Raw genomic sequence first — 22,683 nt, 5'->3', positions numbered from 1 at the left:
AGATACTCATCTTACTCTGAAATCTATGAAGATGACAGTTTGTGCTCAGGATCACACAGGTGGGATTAATCTGCAGTAGGTGACTGTCAGCATCTTTTGATGCCATTTTAGGTTGTTCAACCTAGTATTTTGATTTAAGTAGAATCAACTTTAAAAGTGATGAGTGACCCAAGAAAAACCAAGTTACATGTAAAATATATAAATAGCTGAGACTCACAACAGCTACAATTCCTCTTATTCCTTACTTTAAAATATAATAGTCAATAAAGAAAAATGTTGTGATGATAAAATACAACTTAAAACAATTATAAAATACAACTTAAAACAATTAAGTGTCTCTTTTATAAAAGAATATTATACCTTCAGTTTTATACTGCTGATTGAGACTTCATCCAGTGCAAGTACACTATATCCAGAAAGAGCAGCAGAAATAACCAATAGCTTGTCAATTTTACCATTTTTGTTATGATGTCTGCATACTGAGTATGCATTGTGCAGTGTTATCTTAGCCCAGTTTATATGAAGTGTAGAACACAAATTTATGGTTTTTTAAGATGTATTTTTTGACTGTAAAATCTTCTATTTATGCAATAACAGTTCTTCAGTCATATAGATTTCTGTTACATTTTCTGGAAGATTATGATTTACAAATAGTCTTCAATTAAGAAGTTTACTTCTTGGTTTTTTCAGGGAATCCTGAGAATTTATAGATTACTGTAATTTCTATACAAAAGATCAAAGAATAATTTAAATAAAATCTTACTAAATCTTGTCCAAAAAAAAGAAAGCTACATTATACTTACTTTGGAAAAACAACTTTTCCAGAAACTCTCAAGTCAGCTGAACAATTTTCTTGGGAGCAAAATCTTGCGAAAATAAACTGTAAAACGCAAATTAAAAAAAAAAAATTAAAAGGCACTTCAGAGTCTTATGCTTCCAATAGTAACAGTATTTCCAGAGAAAGAAACCCATCACCTAGTAACTAAGCAGCAGGAAGTGTCTAATAGCTCTTACTGCTAACATACAATTCAATCAGGCTATGATTTTCCATTTTCCAAACACATTCTGTGCATCCAGAGTAACAGTGAAGAGGCTTTCCAGACTCAGTCTGTCACAGTGAAACCTGTGGGTGTATGTTCAGACAATTTTTACAGCAGCACACAAGCATGGCAGAATGTTTTAGAAGATCCAGAACTGATGTCTGTGCAGTCTCTCCTGTAATACAGCACATTGATTTTTGCAAGAGTTTAATTACACAAGATTACTTATCCTGCTGTTAGAAAAGTGTGATGAGAGCAGAGACACCATGAGTTGCAGGTGTCCATGTCTTGGTTATCAGTAATGTTATGGAGCCCATTTCTGTCACTGCATTCAACATCACCCTCTTTCTTTCTTTCTTTCTTTCTTTCTATCTCTGATGTTTCTAAAAATTTTCAATGAAAATGAGAAGTCAAGCCTGTCATTTAAAAGAAGCTCTTACATATCTTGGGAGTTCTGATGGCCAACTGTATCTCAGTTACAGACACCACAGAGAAAGCTGAGCTGGAAGGGACCCATCAGGATCATTGTGTCCCGCTCCTGGCCCTGCACAGGACATCCCCAAGAGTCACAGCCTGTGCTGGGACCATTGTCCAAACACTTCTGGAACTCAGGCTTGGTGCTCTGAACACTCTTCTGGGGAGCTTACCATTGTGAAAAGTTAAAAATTCAGCACATTCTGACTTTCACTACAGTCAGTCTCTTCATAAGTTGGGGTTTTTTGGGAAAAAACGTTAATATCATAGTTACCCAAAGGATAAAGAATATACTCCTTCTTTCCCCTCATAGCCTGAATAACCTGTAGTACCTTTACAGAACTAATATTTCAGCAATATCAACATTCCAGATTAATACCAACATGATATTGTATATTTAACACAGAAATAAGTTTAAAGTACAATTTTATGTTGGAAAGTGACTTATACTGTGTAGCTGAATGGATATTTCAAAGAGTGAATTTCTTATATGGGTTCTGAGTACTATTTTTGCTGGCAAGTTCTGTGCACATACCTTCTTTATTTTTAAATCATAATACAGATGGTATACAAGTTCTGCAAAGATTTTTGTTTTAGCAAAAAATGAGGCATTCTTTTAGCATTCTGGTTTATTAATTAATATCAAAACATAATTCCTAGGTGTAGGTCTAGAAAATAAATTCTTTTGCATGCAATGAATCAGTGAAGCTTTTTTTAACTGGAGATTAAAACATGAATATTTACTCAATGCATTGGAGAAAAAGAGAACTCATCCACTAACCTTGCTTTTTATAACATCTCTTTCTTTCCTGCGTTGAAGAACAGGCTGAAGTGGTGAAAATTCTTGAACATTTCTTTTCTGTAGAACATGATGCCCCAGATGATAACTTGCTTCAACATGTACAGGAGTCAAGATATCCCTTACATCTTTCTACGAAAATTGGAAACCTAATGAGTTAATCATATAAGACAAAACATGTATGCTTATGTTTTAAAGATACAAGGTTGCCCAGAACTCACTAAAACAGCAAAATCTATTTGCCACATGTAAAATAATTCTATTTGGCTAATACACTTTCCCAGACATCTTTGTTGCTGAAGGAGGCAATCAGAAATACATAAAAGCACAATATGTTCAATGACAGCATCAGTCATTTCAGAATGGATGATTCTTCCAGGATAAGAACTCTTACTGAAGAGTGAGCCTACTTCTGTCAACAATCCTGCCTCACACTCCTGTGAAAGGCTGCACTGCCCAGGTAGAAAAATAGGCAAAGTTGGCTAAAATGAAGAAAAGTAACCAGTGAGACCAGAGAAACCCAAGGGGTATTTACATACAAAATCAAAAGGAGTTCTCCCACAGTACAACTAAATCAACTTCTGACTGCATTTTATTTTTCTGCCCCTTTATTTCCCATTCTGTATTAAGATTGAACTCCTCAATAAATGACTGTTTTGCATATGAAGCCTTGCCTGTGTAGGAATGTTCAGATCAGAGCCCCACCTACCTACTTGTGAAAACTGAACAGCTTGAAGCACCAACAGTAGCAAACCTGATTAAATTACTCCCTAAGTGTAGGGGATAGACAGACACTGATTGTCCTTCCACATGGCCACTGTTTTAATTCTTATCTGCAAGCTTGTGTTGGCCAAATCACATATTATCTAATTTGTAATAATTTTCCACAAGGTCTTCTCTGCATCTGCTTTATATTACTTCCATTATACTAATTAGCTATTAATTAGCCTTTACTCAAAATACATAAAATTTATATTGTCTCTTGCAAGGACTGTACTTGACAGACATTCACACTTAACTTTAGGAGCTTCATACAAGAAACCTCAGTGGGTGGAAGGAGATGCTTACAATGCTATTAATTAAGAATTGAAGAGAAAAGTGAATTCTATGGAGGAAAAAAACCCCTAATGATGGACTATAGGAAGTGATGAGGCAAATCAATTCCTTCCTCCTACACAAATACCTGCTAATGCTGGTACAGCAGTCTGTACAAGGTCAGCTGTCAATCACACCTCCATTAGTTTACAAAACTCTTATGAAGTAAGTGGCAATTTGCCATTGCTCCTGCAAGCAACATTCACTTAGGTGCAACTATCAGTTGAGATGCATCTGGGAAATCTTCCAGTAGGTAACATAAGCTTTCCTTTCTACCCTGAAGCTTTGTGATGAAGAATTGGCTTCTAATCATGTCACAAACAAAAAATAAGGGAAATCAAGGAAGAAGAAAAATACACTGAAGAATATTTCCCTGCAGGTTTTTTTTTGTAGCTGCAGAAAATAAAATTTGTTTTCCAGCTTTTGTGCAGGATCAACTGCATCAGTCACCTTGACAGATGTTTGTTTCAAAAGGTCACAGAATTGGTACCTTGAGGATTTCAAAGAAAACCTTAGGCAAACTAGTCCATAATTTTATAGCCCTTATTTCCCCTTACATCTACATATTCCCTCTCTTCCCTCCTAGATAAGGTCTGACAGGAGAAAAGTCTGGTTTTTTTGAGTTTAATAGAATGTGGTTCCTTTGTGTCCACTGATTTTTATTATTTGTTGTGGTTTAGGACTTCCAAGTTTTTTCAAAATTTTTGCTTTGGAGGACAAACTTCTAAGATGTTTGATAGAATAAAAGTGATTAATTTTTTCTTGTTAATTGAATGGCCTTAAAAATATTATATCCTTGTCCTGATTATAGGTTTTATTCCATTTTCAAGACATTTTTTTTATTCCTCAATCTATATATGATCTATCATGCATAAAAATGATGAAAAAATTTCAAGAATGCTCATGGTCCAACCTAATCACTGTGGTTATTATTATTATTATACATCTCACTGATGTAAGAGACAACAGACCTACTGACTTTCTCAGAGAAAGCTGAGAAAGCATCAGAATTAAATTATATTAACTGTGGAAGTTCTGAATACAAATATTTCACTTCCAAAATAATGTGATGCAATTATAAACAGAATATGTTCTTTTGCAGCAGGTCTGCTTTTCAAAGGAGAACAAAGGATTTACAAGACAATACATACTGAAAACTACCTTACCCTCATAAATGCTGGATGATCTTTGCAGGCAGTAATATTGCTGTAAATCTTTACTTTTCCTGAGATTGTATCATATGTTCCATTGGAGGAAAAATAAAATCTTGCTTGTGTATCCTCTTTTCTGTTCACATCAACACTCAGATTATAAAGCAACACTACAAAATAAAACCCAGGGAAAAAAAGGTTACAAATCTTTAAATGTTGCAATCTAAATGAGTTTATGGTAGAAACTACAATTTCTGACTCACTTCCATAGGATTATTCTGTAACATCCATTTTAAAACGCTCCATTTTAAAAACACTGACATAAATCCATACTAAGAGAAACTTCTAGGACCCTGAAAATTGCTTCATGGCTGTTCCCTAATATAAGCATTTACATCAGGGATAGTTTATCATTTTCTACCCAAATCTATTTATAGAAAACCCACTTCAGTTAGTTACAGGGCTGACAGTAACTTACAATGAACACTTAAGTCAACTAACACTGACAAATATTGTTTAACTTCACAGTTTTTTCTATTTAAGTTAGCATGAATTGCTATGGTAACAAGTTACAAACAAGTTTCAGAGAATTACAGATCTGTTACTTCTAATTTTTTTGCCAAGGGTTAGGTTATCTACAATTTCTACGAGTACTTTTTTAAAATTAAAAAGTCTTATGTCCAAGTCCAGCAAGGGTGACCCAGTCAGACTGCTCATGTTTCAAAATGATTATGAGTTTCAAAAGACCTGATAAAGATCAAAAGACACATAACTTTACAGTTCATCACTGCATGTGTTCTCTGTAACATGCTCCCTAAGGTTACTGTCTGTTCTCACCCAGAAGAGTTGAGCAATTTAATTTTCTAGACCATGTACTTGCAGGGCTGTTTGCAGTTTACAAATAGCACATGACAAGCAGGTTAAAAGCACTCAGGCAATACAGTCAAATTTAGACAGTAAATTATGTTAAATTAATTCACCATGAACATTCCCTCTGAAAGACACCACTTCCAGCAATACCAGTTTTTTGCCAAAAGCAAAATATGCATTATATAAAACACAATACAAGATTTATTTTTCAGTAATTTTGGTGGGACTCCTCCTCTTTCACAAAGTGCCCCACAATGGTATGACCAGCTGCTTGAGCTGGTTTGTGAAGGAATGTTTTCTCTCTGTTGCTGAGTGGAAGGCAGCATCCTCCAGCAGTCCCATCTGGTTTGGTCCATGCCTGAGAAGATTGCTGTTACAGGACATCTACACATCACCCTTTTAATGCTGCTGTCTCTCCAAGGAACTCCAGCAGCTCTAGCAGGGATGTGCTGTTATTCCACATTGAACAGAAGTGTAATGGCCTGATGTTATGGGGCAATCATGATATAAAAAAGGTATCCATGACATAAAAAAGGTATCCATGTTTTCAGCTTCTTATTTTATACTGAAGTCAGATTACTGGTCTTAAAATCAAAACATGCAGTGGATTATTTTTCCAGTAGCTTACCAATATAACCAGGCACCTCTCGTCCTCTATAGGTAAAGCAGATCTTCAAATTCATACAGGTGGCAGGCTGCTCATTTTCCATGCAGTCTAAAGTAGTTCGATTTATTGAATTGGAATGTTTCAAAGAAGCTTCAACAATTATCACTGGTTTTGTTCTAAGAATAGGAAAAGAGTAACACAAATAATGTTCAGATATAGATAATAGAATCTCTGCAAAAACTAACCATCCCTGACAATCTAGTTTTATATTTTAGAATTAAAATTTTAAAGTTACCTGCATTTTTTATTTTTACCTCAAAAAGTCACAGAATTACATTTTCATTTTTTCAATGTGTTTACTTAAATGTTTCATTTGTAGAGGCTTCTAGAGCCTAATGAGTGAAGTTGAAGATGCCAAGAATATAATGAGGTTAAATTAAACTATTGAATTTTCAAAAAATAGAGTTAAATTGTATGATCTTCAAAAGTACTGAAAGGTATCAATCTCACCTGAGCACCACAGCAGAATCAGAGAGAAATGCACCAACTGCTACATCTGCACAAAGATAATGTATTCATAAGCATAATTTGTCATCAGGAATTACTTCTTAGGTACAAGCATTTTATAGCATATTCACCTTTTGGTGAATATTAAGACACCATTTGCCCTTTATTTACAAGAAGGGATATACTAGTATTCCAAGACAGCTCCTCAAATACTTGTGCACTGTTCTAAATGCTGCATGCTAATTTGCTGGACTTGCAGATATTGATAATGTGATGATTTGATTTCTATTCTACATTTAAGTGGATGATGCTGAAGGACAACTCAGCCAAGTAGGAGATCCTTGCCTTCTTCTCTATAGATACCCATGCATGTGCACATCCAGATATTGCTACACATGCACATTCATACTGGGTTTTATTTATACAATTGATTTGCTTATGTCTATTTTATGTATGAAATTATAAATAGACACAGAGAGAGAAAAGTATTTCCTTTGTTCCAAATGAACTGAAACCTATTCATGCAAGAAGAAAAGAAATACAGACAGTGCATATACCTCTCAAATGAGGTGCAAAAGTGAATTGTCAGATGACTAAATTATAAAAGGGCCTGAGGATGTGACTGCCAGATTAGTAACCAACAGCTGACCTGTGAGCAGACTACTTGTAACCTGCCCTTTAGGCCAGCATTACAAATTAACCTGGATAACATTTCTGTGGACAGAGCCAGAACAGAACACACAACATGGCAACTTTGTACTTTTACACCCCCAAGAGCAGGACAGACATACTTGACCTGAACTAAGACTTATCCGCAAAATGTCAAAATGTTTGGATGACATGTATAAAGCAATTAATATATACTTGGCACCAAGTTAGCACTACTTTGCCATGGCCACAAGAACTCCACAATGGTCTTAGCTCAATGCCATGAGCCCTAAGTGGGGTTAAAGTATTGTTCACTCAGACTGAGAGTCAAGGAGCCCATGACTCCTGTCAGAATCCAGACACTGGGAAGGCCAGCAATATATTTAGGTTGGCACACTAGGCTGGACAACAAACATGCTTCCAGTGCCCAAAGCAGCTCATTGTGACATTTGTAGTTGAGATGTCTGCTTTAAAAATATAAATCACATTTCTCTTCCCCTTGTGCACTATGATCTCACTATTACATTGTTCTCAGTCCTTAAAGAATAGTTAGGTGACCGTGAAAACTGACTGCCTGGCCTCAGCTTTACCTCTTCTTTTTTCTTCCCAAAATATGAGATGTGACATGCCATCTCAATAACAGATTCTGCTTCTGTTAAAAGTATAAAGTAGCACAGTAGGGTTGTTCCCTATGAATTTCTGTTCTTTTAAAAATTAAAAATAAACAAAATTGCTTAATTTACCTTGATAACCATTGTTATCTACATCAATGCCACTTGATATGGATTGTCCAAACATGCTTAAAGAATTACTGACTTCTTTTCCTTGTATTCTCTGAAGAGAAAAATATAAAAGAGAAAATTATTCTTGGAAAGCAAATCTCTGAGTTACAATTTCCAATGAAAAATGTTAGCAGAACAATCCTGCTGCTGAACTTAAAATCCCATTAACCTTTCTTAAAGCTCCCAAAACAATTTTTTTTCTCTCTTACAGGTTATATTATGACTGGAAATCACAGACCACATAAAAGTTTTCTGAAGTCTTTTAATATACTTCAGAAGGTCAGACTGCTAAATGAAGGGAAAACCCTCTCAGATTAAAACTTGGGGGTTTTCTGGATTGGGTATTTTGCAGTGAAAAAGCGTACCTGTGAAAATGATGGTGTTATTCCATCTTTCCTGCCATTATATATATAAACAGCCCCTTTCAGATTATCTTCTTGTGGAGCCCCAATTGCCACATCTGTGGAAAAACAATTCAGCAATGATCATGGACTAGGAAATATGACCACTGCCCAGCTGAAGAAATGCAAGGTTATGTACACCCTCCTGAAAGTCACTATTAATAACTGGGAACTTGCATTTACAAATAAGCAAAAACTGAACTATCTGCAAATCAGAAATACTTTATGCTGCACTGAAGCAAAACCACAAAAAACTCAAAGCCTTTGACTCTTTGGTTTTACAGAGCAATTCTCTGAATCCACACTGACTGAGTCCATACTCAGAAAGAAATGGTTCATTTTGGTGACTAAACCACATAAAGCTCATTATACATCTCTCTGCTGGTGAGATGAAAATGGGACAGTCAAATTGTGCCTGTTACAATTACACACACATTCTTGAGGTCAGATTCTACACCAATGCACACACAATTATCTTTACAGGGCTGATACTCATGGTTAGATCACTGAAGAAGTTGGTTCTGCTCTGCTTTTTAATTACTACAGAAAAATGCTCTCTATGACCCAATTTCTCTTTATATTTAGTTTCCAGCCTTTTTATAATTTTTTTCTTACTGCCAGTCTCAATATTACATCCACTTTTTATTTCAGTATTTCCACAGCAGTCTCCCAACGTGAAGCTGCTTTCAATATCCCCATGGATTTTGTACTTACTGGAGACAAAGAAGCAGATTTTGACTCCATTTTTTGTTCATGATTGTTACAAAATGGCCAAACTGTTGCCCAATCTTCCTCTCATATATTTAACACAGGATTAGTGATTCCATTGAGGTCCAGCACCAAAAATTACAGATTATATTATCACTTTATGCTCATGCTCTTTATTAGACAGAACCTAGTCCCTTGGTATTAAACATCAATGACTGTGAAGCATCTGCTTTTTAAGTCAGAAAAGACTTAGTCAGAAAAGTCCCCAAACAAAAGAATTCTCAGACTTCCATAATCCTCCTGTTTATCATGACATTCCACTGATCAGAAAGAATGAAACCCAACAGGTTTTCTTTGTATTCTTACCTTCAAAGCCATCATTATCTATGTCTCCTAGACTGGCTATGGACTCTCCAAACCTTGCTGCATACGAGTCACTCCCACTGAGCTCCACGTTCAGCTCTACCATCTTGGCTTCCTGAAGGAAAACAGAGTCAATGGCACATTAATGGAATATTACTCAAAATGTTAAAACTGCCTTGGGTACCAATATATAACCCCACCAAACCTCCTGATGTAGAAGCAAGCATTTTCAAATACATTTTATGGTATTTATAGTAAGAATAGTAAAGTGATTACACTTCCACTTCTGAACCTTAGAAAGAATAAAAAGAAGCCTATTCTAATGCATGATCTGTCCAGTCATGTCAATTGCAAAACTGAGGAGTGCCAGTCTCTTTCCTGACTGGTACCAGTAACTGCACACAAGTGTTTCATTCCTTGTTTGCCTCTGAAGGGCTTGGTAAGTTTCTCTTCAGATGGCAGTTCAGTGGGAAGCACAGCAGTGGAGGAGAGCTTGGAAAGGAGCTGCAGTGGCAGGCTGTCACCACCTACAGCTCCTAGGAAACGAACCCGGTGTGTCTGCAGTTCCAGCACTGGTGGGAGTAACTGTGCTACAGCTGACACTGCAGCCTTTGGGGATGGGCTGTGCACTCCTGCTGGGGCAGTCAGCACAGCCCTACTGCTGCTTTTTCCATTTCTGGAAATGTGGGATAAGAAGAGAGGAGAACTCTTCCTCTTAGCTTGTTAAACCAGAACGGCTGTGTTGCCGAGTGTTTTTAAGAGAAAATACTTACAGAACCTGAATTAATATAGACATAAACTCTCCCCTCTTCTCTGATGGTACTTTGCATTGGAGCACCAACCAGTAAGTCTGAGAAGCCATCTGAATTCAGGTCCACAGCACAAACTGCAGCTCCAAAGTAAGAACCAAGCTGTGTGGAGACAAGAAATCATTATTATTTTTGACTTTTGATGAAGATGCACTAGAAGTTATAAGGTGCAGAAAAGTAATAGGATAGATTTACCTTTTTGCCCTTTAGTTCAAAGAGAATATTTAGTTGCCTCTCCTTGCTAAAAATATATGCCTAAAAGGAAAAGAAAATACAAGCAGAATTCAGCAAATTGTAATCTGGAACACTTCACAGTGCTTTCTCTACAGCATGTGCTAGAGAATCAGCAAAGCAATGCTCAATATCACAAAGTACAGCTATCTCCTGTTTCCTACCTGCACCTTTCTACAACATCATAGTCCACAGCAATGTTACCCAGACTGCCTACCCTATTTCCTTATTCAACTTTTCCCCCATGAGAAGTTGTATCTGATACTTGTCTTTACTATTTTAATCTAAATTGGAGGATCATGGGTGTTTTTGTGGGGTTACAGTCATTAAACCAATATTATAGACAATTCCTTACTTTACCAGTCTGCTCCTGTTGGGGAGCCCCTCCAATTATTTCTAGACTGGATGGTGTCAGAAAATGTCCAGCTCCAACAGAATATCCTGCAAATCAGAAATGCACTATTCAATACTGGAATGCTGTGTAACAAAGAAAGAATGGGAGCATGCCTTATAAAAGCTGTCAACACCATAAACTATCATGAGTCTGACATTCAGACCTCATGCAAGTCAGCAATGAAAACAGAATAGAAAGTTTTTGAAGTATAAGTAAAAGGTCACAACAGACAGTAAGTTCCATCAAACAAGAAAAAGTGTCAGAAACACTCATTTCTTCCCAAGAACTCAATTATCTGCCATGCTTCAAAACACAATGAAATAAATAGCAAACACCTTCTGTTAATGCATATTCTGCAATTGTTTAGTGAGTCCATACTGTTAATACAAATATATATTATCCAAGTACATGCACTGGAATGTGGAAATAACTGATTCAATTGTTACTCTTTGAATATTATAACTGGATTGAAGGAAAATTAAATGTAGTACTACTTCTATGTGCACATACACACACAGAGCACCATGGACTCACACATGAAAATGTTAGGAACAAATTGCAAAAGCCTCATTATGCAATAAGAAAACATTATTACATCAGCTTCAGTAAATAAATCTACCTAACAAAGCATTTCTGTATGTGGAGAGAGATCATAAACAGGACCATATTTTGGTGCAGACATCCAAACACAAAACTGCAAAACAAAGGCTAACACCTTAACCTGTAGCTGCACAAGTCATCCTTACTCTTTCCAGAGTACATTGCAGCTCAGACTACAAGACAGATAACATATTCCACTACTCTTGCATTTACTGAGTGACTGCTGACGTTCACAGCACACAGAGGGAATGGAAAAATCATCTTGGATAGATGAGAACAAGCTTTGAATTTTTGTCAGTGAACATAACTGCCTAGAATTTAAGCTCTCATCAAGCCACCTTTTTATTTTCCTATTTTAATCTAAAAGAGATGAACAGAGCAATTTATTACTTGAAGGTCAACACCTAGCTTTTATTTACTCAACAAAAAATTAAGGATGAACCTTAATTTGCCTCCTCTGACATTTACTTTCTAGGTTTTTTTTTTTTTTTGCTTAGGTGTAAACATTACTGTAATTCTTGTGTATGTTTGGATTTTTTTTTTAAGTCCTTAAGAATTAGTAATCACGCAGTTCTCATTTTTCTTTAATGGTATTAAAATGTTTGGCATTACTTAAGGGAGCAACAAACTTCGACTTCTAAAAAAATTATTTGGTAACAGAATTAACCCTGAACAGATTTTTGTTTTCAATAATTACAAAGATGGGACATGCTGAGGGAAGGAAGGAAGGTACCTTTAAAACCTTTCAACCACACTATGGGGTTTCAACCCCATTATGAGGGAAAGGAGCAGAGGTTAAAGTAGCATGAAAGTGCAAAATTCCAGGTTTATCACAGCTGCTACTGTAAAGACATAGAGATGAGTTAATGGTGCCCTTCATCACTTTCCTGTAGAAGGCCAAGTTCAAAAGACACATGGCTCTGCTGAGCCAACATGTACCAGATCACTAGAGTGAAGCAAATACCAGCTGATCTCAGGTCCTGGATGGCCAAGGCAACTAAGAGAGACAAAATCTGTGTGGAAAGGCCTTCCCTAACCTCTCCCCAACACAGTCCTTATGCAGGTTTTTACCCATTTGCCTGGATCTGGCTTCTGGCTGTCAAGGATTTGACTCATTCATTACAGAAATTCTCATTCTTATACTTGTAGAAGCAGACATCTGGAATGAACTTTTTTCCCTAGAGAGGAGCAGTACTTCTTCTGCTGATTACTATTGAAAAACTGGAACGATCCATTCTCTAAAGCTCTTCTTTTGTCCTGCGTGTCTGATCCCCTTTTACCAGCCAGTCTCTCTTCTGCCTGACTTTCCCACAGAGTCACTGCAGCCTTTGCAGGCCCAGAACTGAATTCTGAGGTCTTAGTTCACTGTGTTTCACAATGACTGTTTCATAACATATGCCAACTTCCTACTGTTGGAGGAGTGGAATCAGAAATGGGAAATGTTCATCCACGTGAACCGGAACTTCGAATGGGAAAACGCAAAACCCAGTGGTCACAAGCAAAAATATTCTTGCTTAGGAATTCAGGAAGGACAGATGAGCTTTTCTCAGTGTACTGAGAACTCTGAAGCTGCTGCTGTTTTTTTGGCATAAACCTTTCCAAACTGTAGGACTAAATTCAGCTAGTTATTTGGATATAGGTATGTGAGTAGAACTTCATGGCCTTGGTTACAGACATTCATAAACGAGGTCTGCCTTCTCACATATCCAGACTAAGAAATGTTTGGAATAAAAAAGAGAAAAAAAACCAACCAACATTGGAGGAAAGTTTGTTTCTAAAGGTGACGGCATACTTCCCCTTATTGACAATACAATTAAGACTTGCCTGCAGCTTTCACTGTAAAAATCTTTTCATATTTCTGTCATATGTGAAACCATTGTCTTTTTCTGTGAAAGCTCTTGGCAGCATTGCAGACTTGAGCAAAATGAAAACCAGTGCTAATCAGAAGCATCTCTACCTTTTAAATCAAGAAATGGTTAAAAGTCAGTGGAGAGATGATAAGAATAGAAATCCACTGTTCGAGAAGTTTCCTCATAAAAAGAACAGAGAGGAAGCCTTATAACTGAATAGTATTTAACAAAGTCAGAAACCATCTTTAGAACTGTTGCTTCTGGGGTTAGTAATGAAAACACTCAAAACCACAGTGCACTCCCCACAAGACCAGCTATTTAGCTTATATTTTAGTAAAGTGTTAAATCCTTTAAGTACCTAGATAACTGCCAAATTTCACTTGGTTGTTTGAATCTGTGTAGTAGTGGATTGTATTTGCAGTTGTGTTGTATACAAACACAGAACCAGTCCAATAGAATGATCCAGGGGCTCCCATTATAATTAAATCCTAAAAGAAAAGTAAAACAAAGCCATGTTATTCACATTGAAATATTCACGAAAATAAGCAAAACAAGTAAAATGCTCTTCTTTAGATCTCCTGTGAATTCTGTGAAATGCTGCTGGAGATGCATCTGGCTCAGCACTGGGGTTTATTACTAAATTACAGATAATATTTTCCAGACTTTGCAAAAATACCATTATTAAAAGCTTTTAACCATAACAACAAAACACAGCAATTCAGGATAGTCTCTTCTCAAAAGAAGTTTTTAGAAATTACAATCTTAGGGTGGAATGGAGATTAAATAGTACAGAGTATTACTCTATAAAGCAAGAAGGCAAGCATTATAAATGTTACATCAAACATATTAAAGAGAAAAATAAAATTTCATCCTCTGCTATACCCATGCCCTTTTTCCAGATGAAAAATAACTTTGGATTTAGTAAGGTGTAAAAGCATTCTTTGGAATAAAAATTAAAGCCTTACTTGGGAATTATCATGCAAGTCATAGGAAGATTGAATTAAAAATAAATTAAAAAGTGATTTTTACCTCCTACAGTAAAATACAGCATTGATGTTTGCATTTACACATCCCCTTTTAGACATTATACATAAAAGTAAGTATATAAACAAAGAGACTTTTGGTATCTTTAATACACACCTCAATGTAAAAACTAGACATTCCAGCCTGACATGACCCATGGTTTTCTCCAAACTTTCGTGCATGATCTGGGAATGGGCAAGAAATATTAAAAAGGATGAGAAGCATGTACTTCCAGAGTTTTGTCACCAGGCTTTCAACAGAAGTTGAGACAACTTATGAAAAAACAAACACCTCCGCCAAAAAGTTGGTTTGTAGTTGTGTAATAAAAGTAAAAACAGTGGTTTCTACTATATAGCCTTTAGGGGAAATATACTATTGTAACAAACTCAAAACACTATGTACCACTTGATCACACCTGCCTTTGAAATATTGTGACTTTAAAGGCTATACTTTCAAAATTGTTCCATGAATGAAATGGACAAATATTTTGAGCACCACATCTGGATACTCTTCTACTGTGACAGGCTTGGGTATCTTGATTGAACTTGCCCTGTGCTCCACTGGTGCCATGAAGGGTTTGTGTTATGGCAGTCTCAGACATCCTGCTTTCAGCCTAACAGTCCAACACTATCCCAGCTGTGTTTTCCTGCAATTCTTTGCTGACTGCCTACCATCAGGGTTCCCTTCATTCCATACACAGATTTGTACACTTAAAGTCTCCAAAGAAAAAATAACATGATTTCACCACCCCTTGTAAGAGTCTCCAAAGCCAGCAGTGGGACATTTGATGCATTACTCTGTCTGCACAGAAAGATCAGATCAGCTGATCCTTGCATTGGCAAGGCACAGGGGCACGAGATCATTCTCCTGGATGTGTGGTAGATAAGAATGGGAAAGCATGGATGGAATCATTTGATAGATTCAGGTCTTGACCCTTATTCTCCTCCTAAAGTTTTCTGAGGAAGAATCCCTGAAGGTCTCATGCCACAGCAGCAGCCTTGGCAGAAGACAAGTAAGGGACAAGGACACATACTGCAACAGGCACTGCAGAACCTTTGTATCAAAGGCTAAGGAGCAGGTGGTAACAATCACTTGCAGGTATTTCTGCTGCTCTGCTGTGAGACTCTCCAGAGCAATGACAAGAGTAAAGGAAGGAGGGATGTCCTCTACTGGCCTGGTTTTGAGAAGCACACATCCTTCAGCAATGCAGTCTGGGAAAAAACTACTCTGATGCCCCGTTCCAATTATATTTTTTGCCTTTTGAAAGTAGGTTTTCTTTGAAGTGATAAACATCTTTACATCACAAACTTATATCATCAGCACTCAGCCTCCAAGCCTTTGGCTGCAGAACACCTGCTCAGAACAACACCAGCTTTTCACAAACTCTGCATTCAATTGTGTATCTCACCCTTCCCTACAAAAGGACTCCAGGCTTTTGCTTACCTATATAGCATGGGCATATTCTTCTGCTCAGCTCAGTTCGAAAATCAGGAGGGATGGCAAAACAAATGCCATGTGGCAGTTTGTGCTCAGTTTTGACATAGAACACATTTTTCCATCTATGTCCACAAGCCTATGGATATAAACAAACACAGCATTTGACATGGAAGCCTAAGAAAGCTGGCTACAGTCTGACAAACAGGCCCAGTAGTTAATACATACAACAATAGATCCGCCCTCCTTTGGCTGCCTGGACAAGCTGACACCCAGCCACTGATTATCCCGCTCTTCCAAACACGTCTTCCCACAGCGCTCACCACTGGGATGGCCTAGGAGACAAAGATCAGGGCTCTGAACAGAGGGACAAGGTGAAGAACAATGTGGTGGGTAACAGGAGAATCCAAGAACTATGGGGGGGACACTGCAGCAATTTGGGTGAGGTGGATCAGACTTTTTTCAGTCTTACACAGGTCATGTAGATGTTTTACTCTCTTCTTGAGCAAAGGTATGATTGTGAGTAGCCAAAGGGAACATACTGGCTCTGAATGCGACAGGCTGGCAGGGAGGATGGGCTTCTCCATCCTTACTCAGATAGAAAGTGACATTACACTCAGTTCTGGTGAAGGGCTGTCCCTGTAAGTGCTCTTCAGCCTAAATGTTCATAGGAAACACAACTGCCACCTCTGCTGGGGATGGCACATCATTACCTATGCACGTCCTGCATTCTTCTTTTGCTGTTGCAATTATTCACTAGCAGCTCTTAGTGGTACTTCTTAAGCAGTTATTTTTTTAAAACCTTGAGAAAACACACTGAAATGTCTTCTAGCTCTGCCCCACAGCTCAAAAGGCTACAGTAGTGCCAAGTTAGCAAATATTTGCTTTCTTCTGGAAAGTAGTAGTGATCCCCACAGTAAGGAGAAGCTACACATTTATTCTAAGTTATATAAAGGAAGTTCTTAATTTTAAGATGTTTCTGTGGATAAGCATTAATCAAATTGTTGAATTGGTATTATCTATGCATCAGCATGATAGTTTATGAAAAAAACTTCTTATAAAATAAGGAAACACAGTAGGTCATTTGAACAAACTTTTTTGCCTAATTTTCAAAACTTTCTCAGATTGAATACAACAACAGCTGAACCCAAAATGTTTGAGGTTTAAGGGTTAGTTACCCAGAAGAGGATGTCAGTACAGACCACAGAATATTAATGCTGATGGGACAGTACAGAAAAAAGCCCCATAAATCACACCCCACAACTTCTCACCCTTCGCCCCACCAAAAAGCCTGCAAAAATTAACCCACCAAACAAAACACCTGTTCTGAGCAGACCTGGCATTTATTACTGTCCAATGCATTAGAGAGTTTAAATAAATACATAGATTTTCCTATTGGCTTATGTCAGAGATGTGAACTTCCATGTACTGAATTTATACTGCTTTTCAGAAACAAGTGTGGAATTTATTTTTGGAACTGAATTTAGGAGTTATATAATGGAAAACTTCTCACTTCCTAAGGGAGATATTTCCATGGTTTACATGAACTATGAAGCACATTAATCTGATTGAGATATTCTTAGAAAAGAAAATGCCATTACACTCCCATGTGCAAGAATTAGTCCTCCTTTAAATTGCACCAGGCACTTCTGGTAATTCCCTTCTAGCAATGAGTTCCATCCTCTTCTAACAATGTCTTACCTGGGATTTGCTTTATGTGGATTTGCAGCAAATGGAAGAAGTAGAGAAGACCAGGGCAATAAATTTAGACCCCAAGAGACTGAGACTTTTTATCAGTAAATCAAATAAAACCAGACAATGATGATGTGAGAGATGAGTAAGTTCAGCCTGTCTCAGTGCTTCCTTCCTGTGCCTCTTTCAGAGGTTTGTAACAAGAAAAAGCACCGCCATCCTTTGACACTCATTGGATTTCATTCCCCTTTTCCTTTGCTCCAGTGTATGTCGATTCAGGATTATTTTGGCCCTCTGTTGACATGCTGCCTTATGTCTGACTGGCAAGTATTCAACCACCTTGAAATTGCAGACTTTTGTGGGAGAGAGAAGCAAGAACTTGACATCCCAGACACCCTGATGAGTCCCTGCTCAGGGTATGACAGTATAAAAGCTTTATCAAATGAGAAAATGCAGTACTCTGCACAAGCAACAGAGCAGCACTGCATAAGCTCAAGAGGACATGGCAGCTTGGCTGCCTCAGGGAAAAGGAGCACGTGCTGTCATAAAGTCACTGAGAAATAAGTAATTGTCCATGCCTGTGTACATTACACAGCTGCAAGATACACTTCTGCTATAATCCCCTCTGAACACATTCACAGAGACAATGCAACTGCACACAGATATGGTCATAACTTATAAAGCCATTTCTGGTTTTGGCCTCAAGGATCATAATACAGATGTTTGCAATGTCATCTGAGAAACCAGTTTTATATAACTTGCTCCAGTGTTTTCCATGCCTCTCATCACCCACTTTATCCTCCCATAACTCCTCTGGTCCCATTGCTAATTGATGAAAACAATGGAGTCTGCTGCAAAGGCAATAAGCCTTCTGATATCCTGCTCCTAGGTATCAGGGCCTCAGAGTCTATTTCTACTCCCCCAGGAACTACTTTCTGTTTTCACAGATCTGATGGGTTTTATCTCTCTTATGTCCCTCAATGACTTCAACCCAAAACATTTTAAAAGACACCTGTTAACATCCTTCTGTAACAGACCTAGGTCCAGAAGATCCCATGTTCCTTGGAATAGTATGGCTATTTGAAAGAGGTCACTTGCAAGGTATGAGCCGTGCAAGCAAAATAAAAAAGCCACACTACCAAAACTCAAACCTACTGAAAAAGTTGAAGAGACACTGCTCTGCCTTTGGGGAAAACTATTAACTGTTCACTTTTCCATTGTAATGATTCAGCTGGGGGAGCTAGAGGGCAATTTGTTCACAGGTTAATTGTAGCACAGACTTGAAGGAAGGGAGCAAGACTGAAACTGCAGGCAGAGCTTTCTGGCCTTATGTTAAACAGTATGCAGCGCATTTACTGCATTCATTTGTACATAAAACTAATTTTTTTCTTTAGACTGGATGGCAAATTGCACAAATTATTTCCTATATACTTTAGCCAGTCCATCACTGTTTCAAATCTGACAGCAGTGCTATTGAAGAATTTCTGTAATATTTCATATGTCCAAAATTCAAAAGGTCAAAACATAGAAAAAAATTAGTGTAAATTCTTCTGCAATAATCTGTGACTACCCCAAACTGATGTGGGCAAGGATTTGAAACTCAAGACTAGAAGATGGACACTTAGTGCTTCAACCTGAAGCATTATTTTTTGTACTCATGCCTGAAGTTTGATTACAAGCCTCCACATGTAACATAAGCCATTATTTAAAAATACTCCAAATACAAATAAATCTGCAGTCTAGAACACTTGACACCATAAACAGAAGTATTAGAACTCAAAAAGAGACTTAAAAGTCTCCTATTCATCAATCAGAGAGAGATTTAAAAGTACCAATGAGGGGCTAGGAAGACGAAGCCTTTCTAGTGTAACTCATTGCTCTTTTCAGCTCTTAAACTAGTCCAGGGCCTGCAACACCTTGAAGAACACTAAAATTCTTTAAAGTAAGTCTGGATGAGTTATCCCAGATACTGTGATGACTGCAGCATAAGACTGATCCCAGCAGCTCTTCTGCCACTGAGGAAACAGATAGGAACTTGTGACATATAAAAATACAACAGCAGTTTTGTGTGATCAGAGGCTTCCTAATGGTTCATGAATCCTTCATTAATTAGTTATGGCAGTTTCAAGGCTACTTTAGTGAAAAGGATTTTAACATATTTATGTCTCCAAGTAATTCACATCCATTTATTGCTGAAGGCCAGAATTTCGAAAGCCATTTCTATTGCCTGTTATCACCTCTACTTTTTCATGACTTATAATTAGAAACTTACCACCTCAAAGATGCTTTTACCAGAACGAAATGCAAATTTAAGAGCAAGACAGAAACACTTATTTCTCATTGTGCCTGTTCAGAATTGCAATATATTGCCACACATTTTTCTAAGGAAATTCCCTATTCTATGAGATCAGAACCCAAACTTGAATGAGTTAGACGAGAGATAATTAAGTTCAGCTTTGTAATTGCAAGTTCCCCTGCATATTTCTCTGAGCTCAGATACTATGCCACTTCATTCAAATCCCATGTTCCACAGCTGCCTTTGGTTTCTTCATTGACCTCAATGACCTGTTGTACAATATAGCACTTCTTTTCAGCTTCTATTTAACTTCAGAAATACTACAGACAAACCTTAGTGATGCAAAGATGTCATCTTTGCAGAAATGAAAACCTAGTTCACAAAAATGTGGTATAACTATTGTTTTTAAAAGTATGTTGTGTAACCTGTAGCCTTAAATCATGGGAATAGAGGCCATGTTAAGATGAGTCTTTGGAACGACGTAAACTTTTTCATATATCTGTTGCCTCATTTCACTTAGAATCCCTTAAGCTACTGAAGAACAACCCATCATATTATTTCTTTAGAGATTTTGTTTCTCCATTGGCTAAATGAGCAAACCAAGAGGCACTGCAGACGTTTGTAGTTTTCAAAGAACCTGAAACTTTCAACCCTTCCTTTTCTTCCCTCAAACAGTAAAGGACTATTTTTACCACCAATCTAGGAACAGGGATTTATTGACTCTTAGCATATGTTACTTCATCTCTTTAGTTGACCTCTTAAGACTTTTTGCAAGCCTCGTCATAGGAATCAGGCAGTCAGAAAAAAAAAATCTTTGTTATGTATAACTTTTCAATAGATACAGTATTGTGATGAAATTACTCAACAAAACCCCAAAATACTACTTGGGCTGGTATAAATTTAATTTCCACTCTTTCTAGCAGCAACTGCTTGTCTTTTTCTTATAGGACTACACGTAAAACACCACTGAAGTACCTTAGGTTTTTGTAGCCCAGTTACAAAATGAAACTCTAATATTGATTTGTAGTGGAAAAAAAAAAAAAAAGGATAGAACCTGTGAGTTCTAAGTTTTGTACACAGACACGTAGAGAAATAATTGTTTTAGTATTTTTCTGGTTACAGAATGCTGTAACCAAACAGAGCTCCGCCCTGACAGCCACCAGTTCATGGTGTGCTATTGCTTTCAAATATTTTGATAGCCCTTTTCCCGCGCTCTCCCTTACTGGGTGGTGTGCTCATAACGGACGGGATACTCTTGGTTGGAGGGTGGCAGAGTACAAGTTGAGGAAGATACTCTCCATAGCATACGAATAGCATGAACAGCACTGTATGCAAATGGGACAGGAAGAGAGCCCAAAGCAATTCACACATGTTCCTGGCATGCAACGGCAAAGCCTTCCCCTTTTTAACAAGTATCAAACTCTTGAAAGTTGAGTAAGTTCAGCCAGTTACATCTCCCAAGTATGGAGACTGTGGAGATAGAGAAAAGCGAAGTTAAATGCTGGACCCATAAAAACTGATTAAAAAATTAACTTTGTTCGCCTGAAACTCCAATAAATCTGCAAGCAGGGAGAATCCATCAGCAAGACAACTGTGGCTCAGAGTCACTTTAGGGTGGCTTCTACGAAGAGAAGGCTTTGCAGGAGAAAACATGATTTAGGTACATACTTCCACCCTCCCATCCCTGAGCTTACTGCATTCACCCAGTGCCCTGAAAGCTGTACCAGCTCTCCGCAGAGCAAGCTCAGACCGAAACTCTCATGGGGCTTTTGACTCGGAGGCTGAAAGGTGCGAAACGGCTGTGGGAACGACATCTGCCACACATAAGTTCCCCAAATCAAGTTTTGGTGCTTGTTATCTCTCTCGATGCCGCCGCTACAGTCCTCGGGCAATAGCGCTGATGTCGCCCTTTGGCGAGAGGCAGAGCACTCTGCAGTGTACGGCGGAAGGGCCCAGCACGCCCCGCAGGGCAGCGGAGCGGAGCCGCGGTGCGCGGAGGGCAGCGGGCACCCACCGGCCGTGTCCGGCCGCCGCCCCGCCGGGGGTCTCCCCGCCCACGCCCCGCCGCCGACTCACCCAGCTGGAGCTGCTCGCACTCTCCGCTGGAACTCCCCTCGATCCGGCACCGGAATACGGCCCCGGGGTTGATCACCGACTCGTTGGCGGGCCAGCTGGCCCGGGGCGCGCCCGCCACCAGCCTGCGGGGCAGAGACGGCAGCGTAAGGAGCCGCGGCCAGGACAAGGCGCGACGGGCCCCCGCGGGGGCGGCCGGGCCGGGGACTCACCATCGCTCCTGGCCGTGGCGGTGCAGGAGGACCGAGTACCCGAAGAGGGTCCCGTTGTTCCCGCGGAAGAGCAGCGCATGCTGCGTGTCCAGGTTGTAGGGCCGCGCCGTCGGCAGGCACTGCCACAGCAGGAGCAGCGGGGCGGCCCAGCCCGCAGCACCCCGCGCCCTCCCGCAGCTCCGCATGGCTCCGGCCGACCGGCAGCGCACCGACGCCGGCTTCCCGCCTCTCCGCTCAGCGACAGGAGAGGGCAGGGCAGCGCCGCGCCCCGCCCTGCCCTGCCCCGCCCTGGGTCACCCTCCCCGCAGCCCAGGCTCTGGGTGTCCCCGCCAACGGGGGCGTCACACGGGTACGCCACCGCCACCTCCTCCCGCCGGCCGCAGCCCCTCTCCCTGCCCGGGCGGCGGGGGTCGGGTTTCTCCCCGCCCCGTCCGCGCCCACGGGGACACCGCGGAAGGGACGTGGCCCCCGTGTCCCCGGACAGGGCACGGCTCCGTGGGAGTCGGCCATCCCGACACCGGCGGAACAGAGAGGGCCACGTCCCCCTCGCTTCGCCTCGACACACTTGGCCGGCCGGGCGGGCAAAAGGGGAAGGAGATGCTGGAAACTTATCCTAAAATCTCC

The 22,683-nt window shown here is 39.3% G+C and overlaps 1 protein-coding gene across 1 annotated transcript in view; it reads right to left on the bottom strand.

Annotated features, from left to right (window-relative positions):
- Positions 1-22,309, bottom strand: part of ITGA4 (integrin subunit alpha 4) — a 32,995-nt gene extending 10,686 nt beyond the window's left edge. The window contains exons 1-17 of the mRNA XM_050976936.1: positions 22,060-22,309; positions 21,851-21,972; positions 16,015-16,121; positions 15,796-15,925; positions 14,470-14,537; positions 13,688-13,817; positions 10,841-10,926; positions 10,450-10,509; positions 10,219-10,356; positions 9,449-9,560; positions 8,339-8,433; positions 7,935-8,025; positions 6,547-6,592; positions 6,058-6,212; positions 4,575-4,729; positions 2,296-2,445; positions 804-880 (exon numbers count right to left, since the gene is read on the bottom strand). Of these exons, the coding sequence (XP_050832893.1) occupies positions 804-880; positions 2,296-2,445; positions 4,575-4,729; positions 6,058-6,212; positions 6,547-6,592; positions 7,935-8,025; positions 8,339-8,433; positions 9,449-9,560; positions 10,219-10,356; positions 10,450-10,509; positions 10,841-10,926; positions 13,688-13,817; positions 14,470-14,537; positions 15,796-15,925; positions 16,015-16,121; positions 21,851-21,972; positions 22,060-22,244 (1,907 nt within the window). The 5' untranslated portion in view covers positions 22,245-22,309. The remainder of the gene's footprint in view (positions 1-803; positions 881-2,295; positions 2,446-4,574; positions 4,730-6,057; positions 6,213-6,546; positions 6,593-7,934; positions 8,026-8,338; positions 8,434-9,448; positions 9,561-10,218; positions 10,357-10,449; positions 10,510-10,840; positions 10,927-13,687; positions 13,818-14,469; positions 14,538-15,795; positions 15,926-16,014; positions 16,122-21,850; positions 21,973-22,059) is intronic.
- Positions 22,310-22,683: the final 374 nt, after the last annotated feature.

Source organism: Serinus canaria, chromosome 7, assembly GCF_022539315.1.
Source record: "Serinus canaria isolate serCan28SL12 chromosome 7, serCan2020, whole genome shotgun sequence".
NCBI lineage: Eukaryota > Metazoa > Chordata > Aves > Passeriformes > Fringillidae > Serinus > Serinus canaria.
Note: the sequence above shows the minus strand (reverse complement) of the source record. Positions and strands in the feature narration are given on the sequence as shown.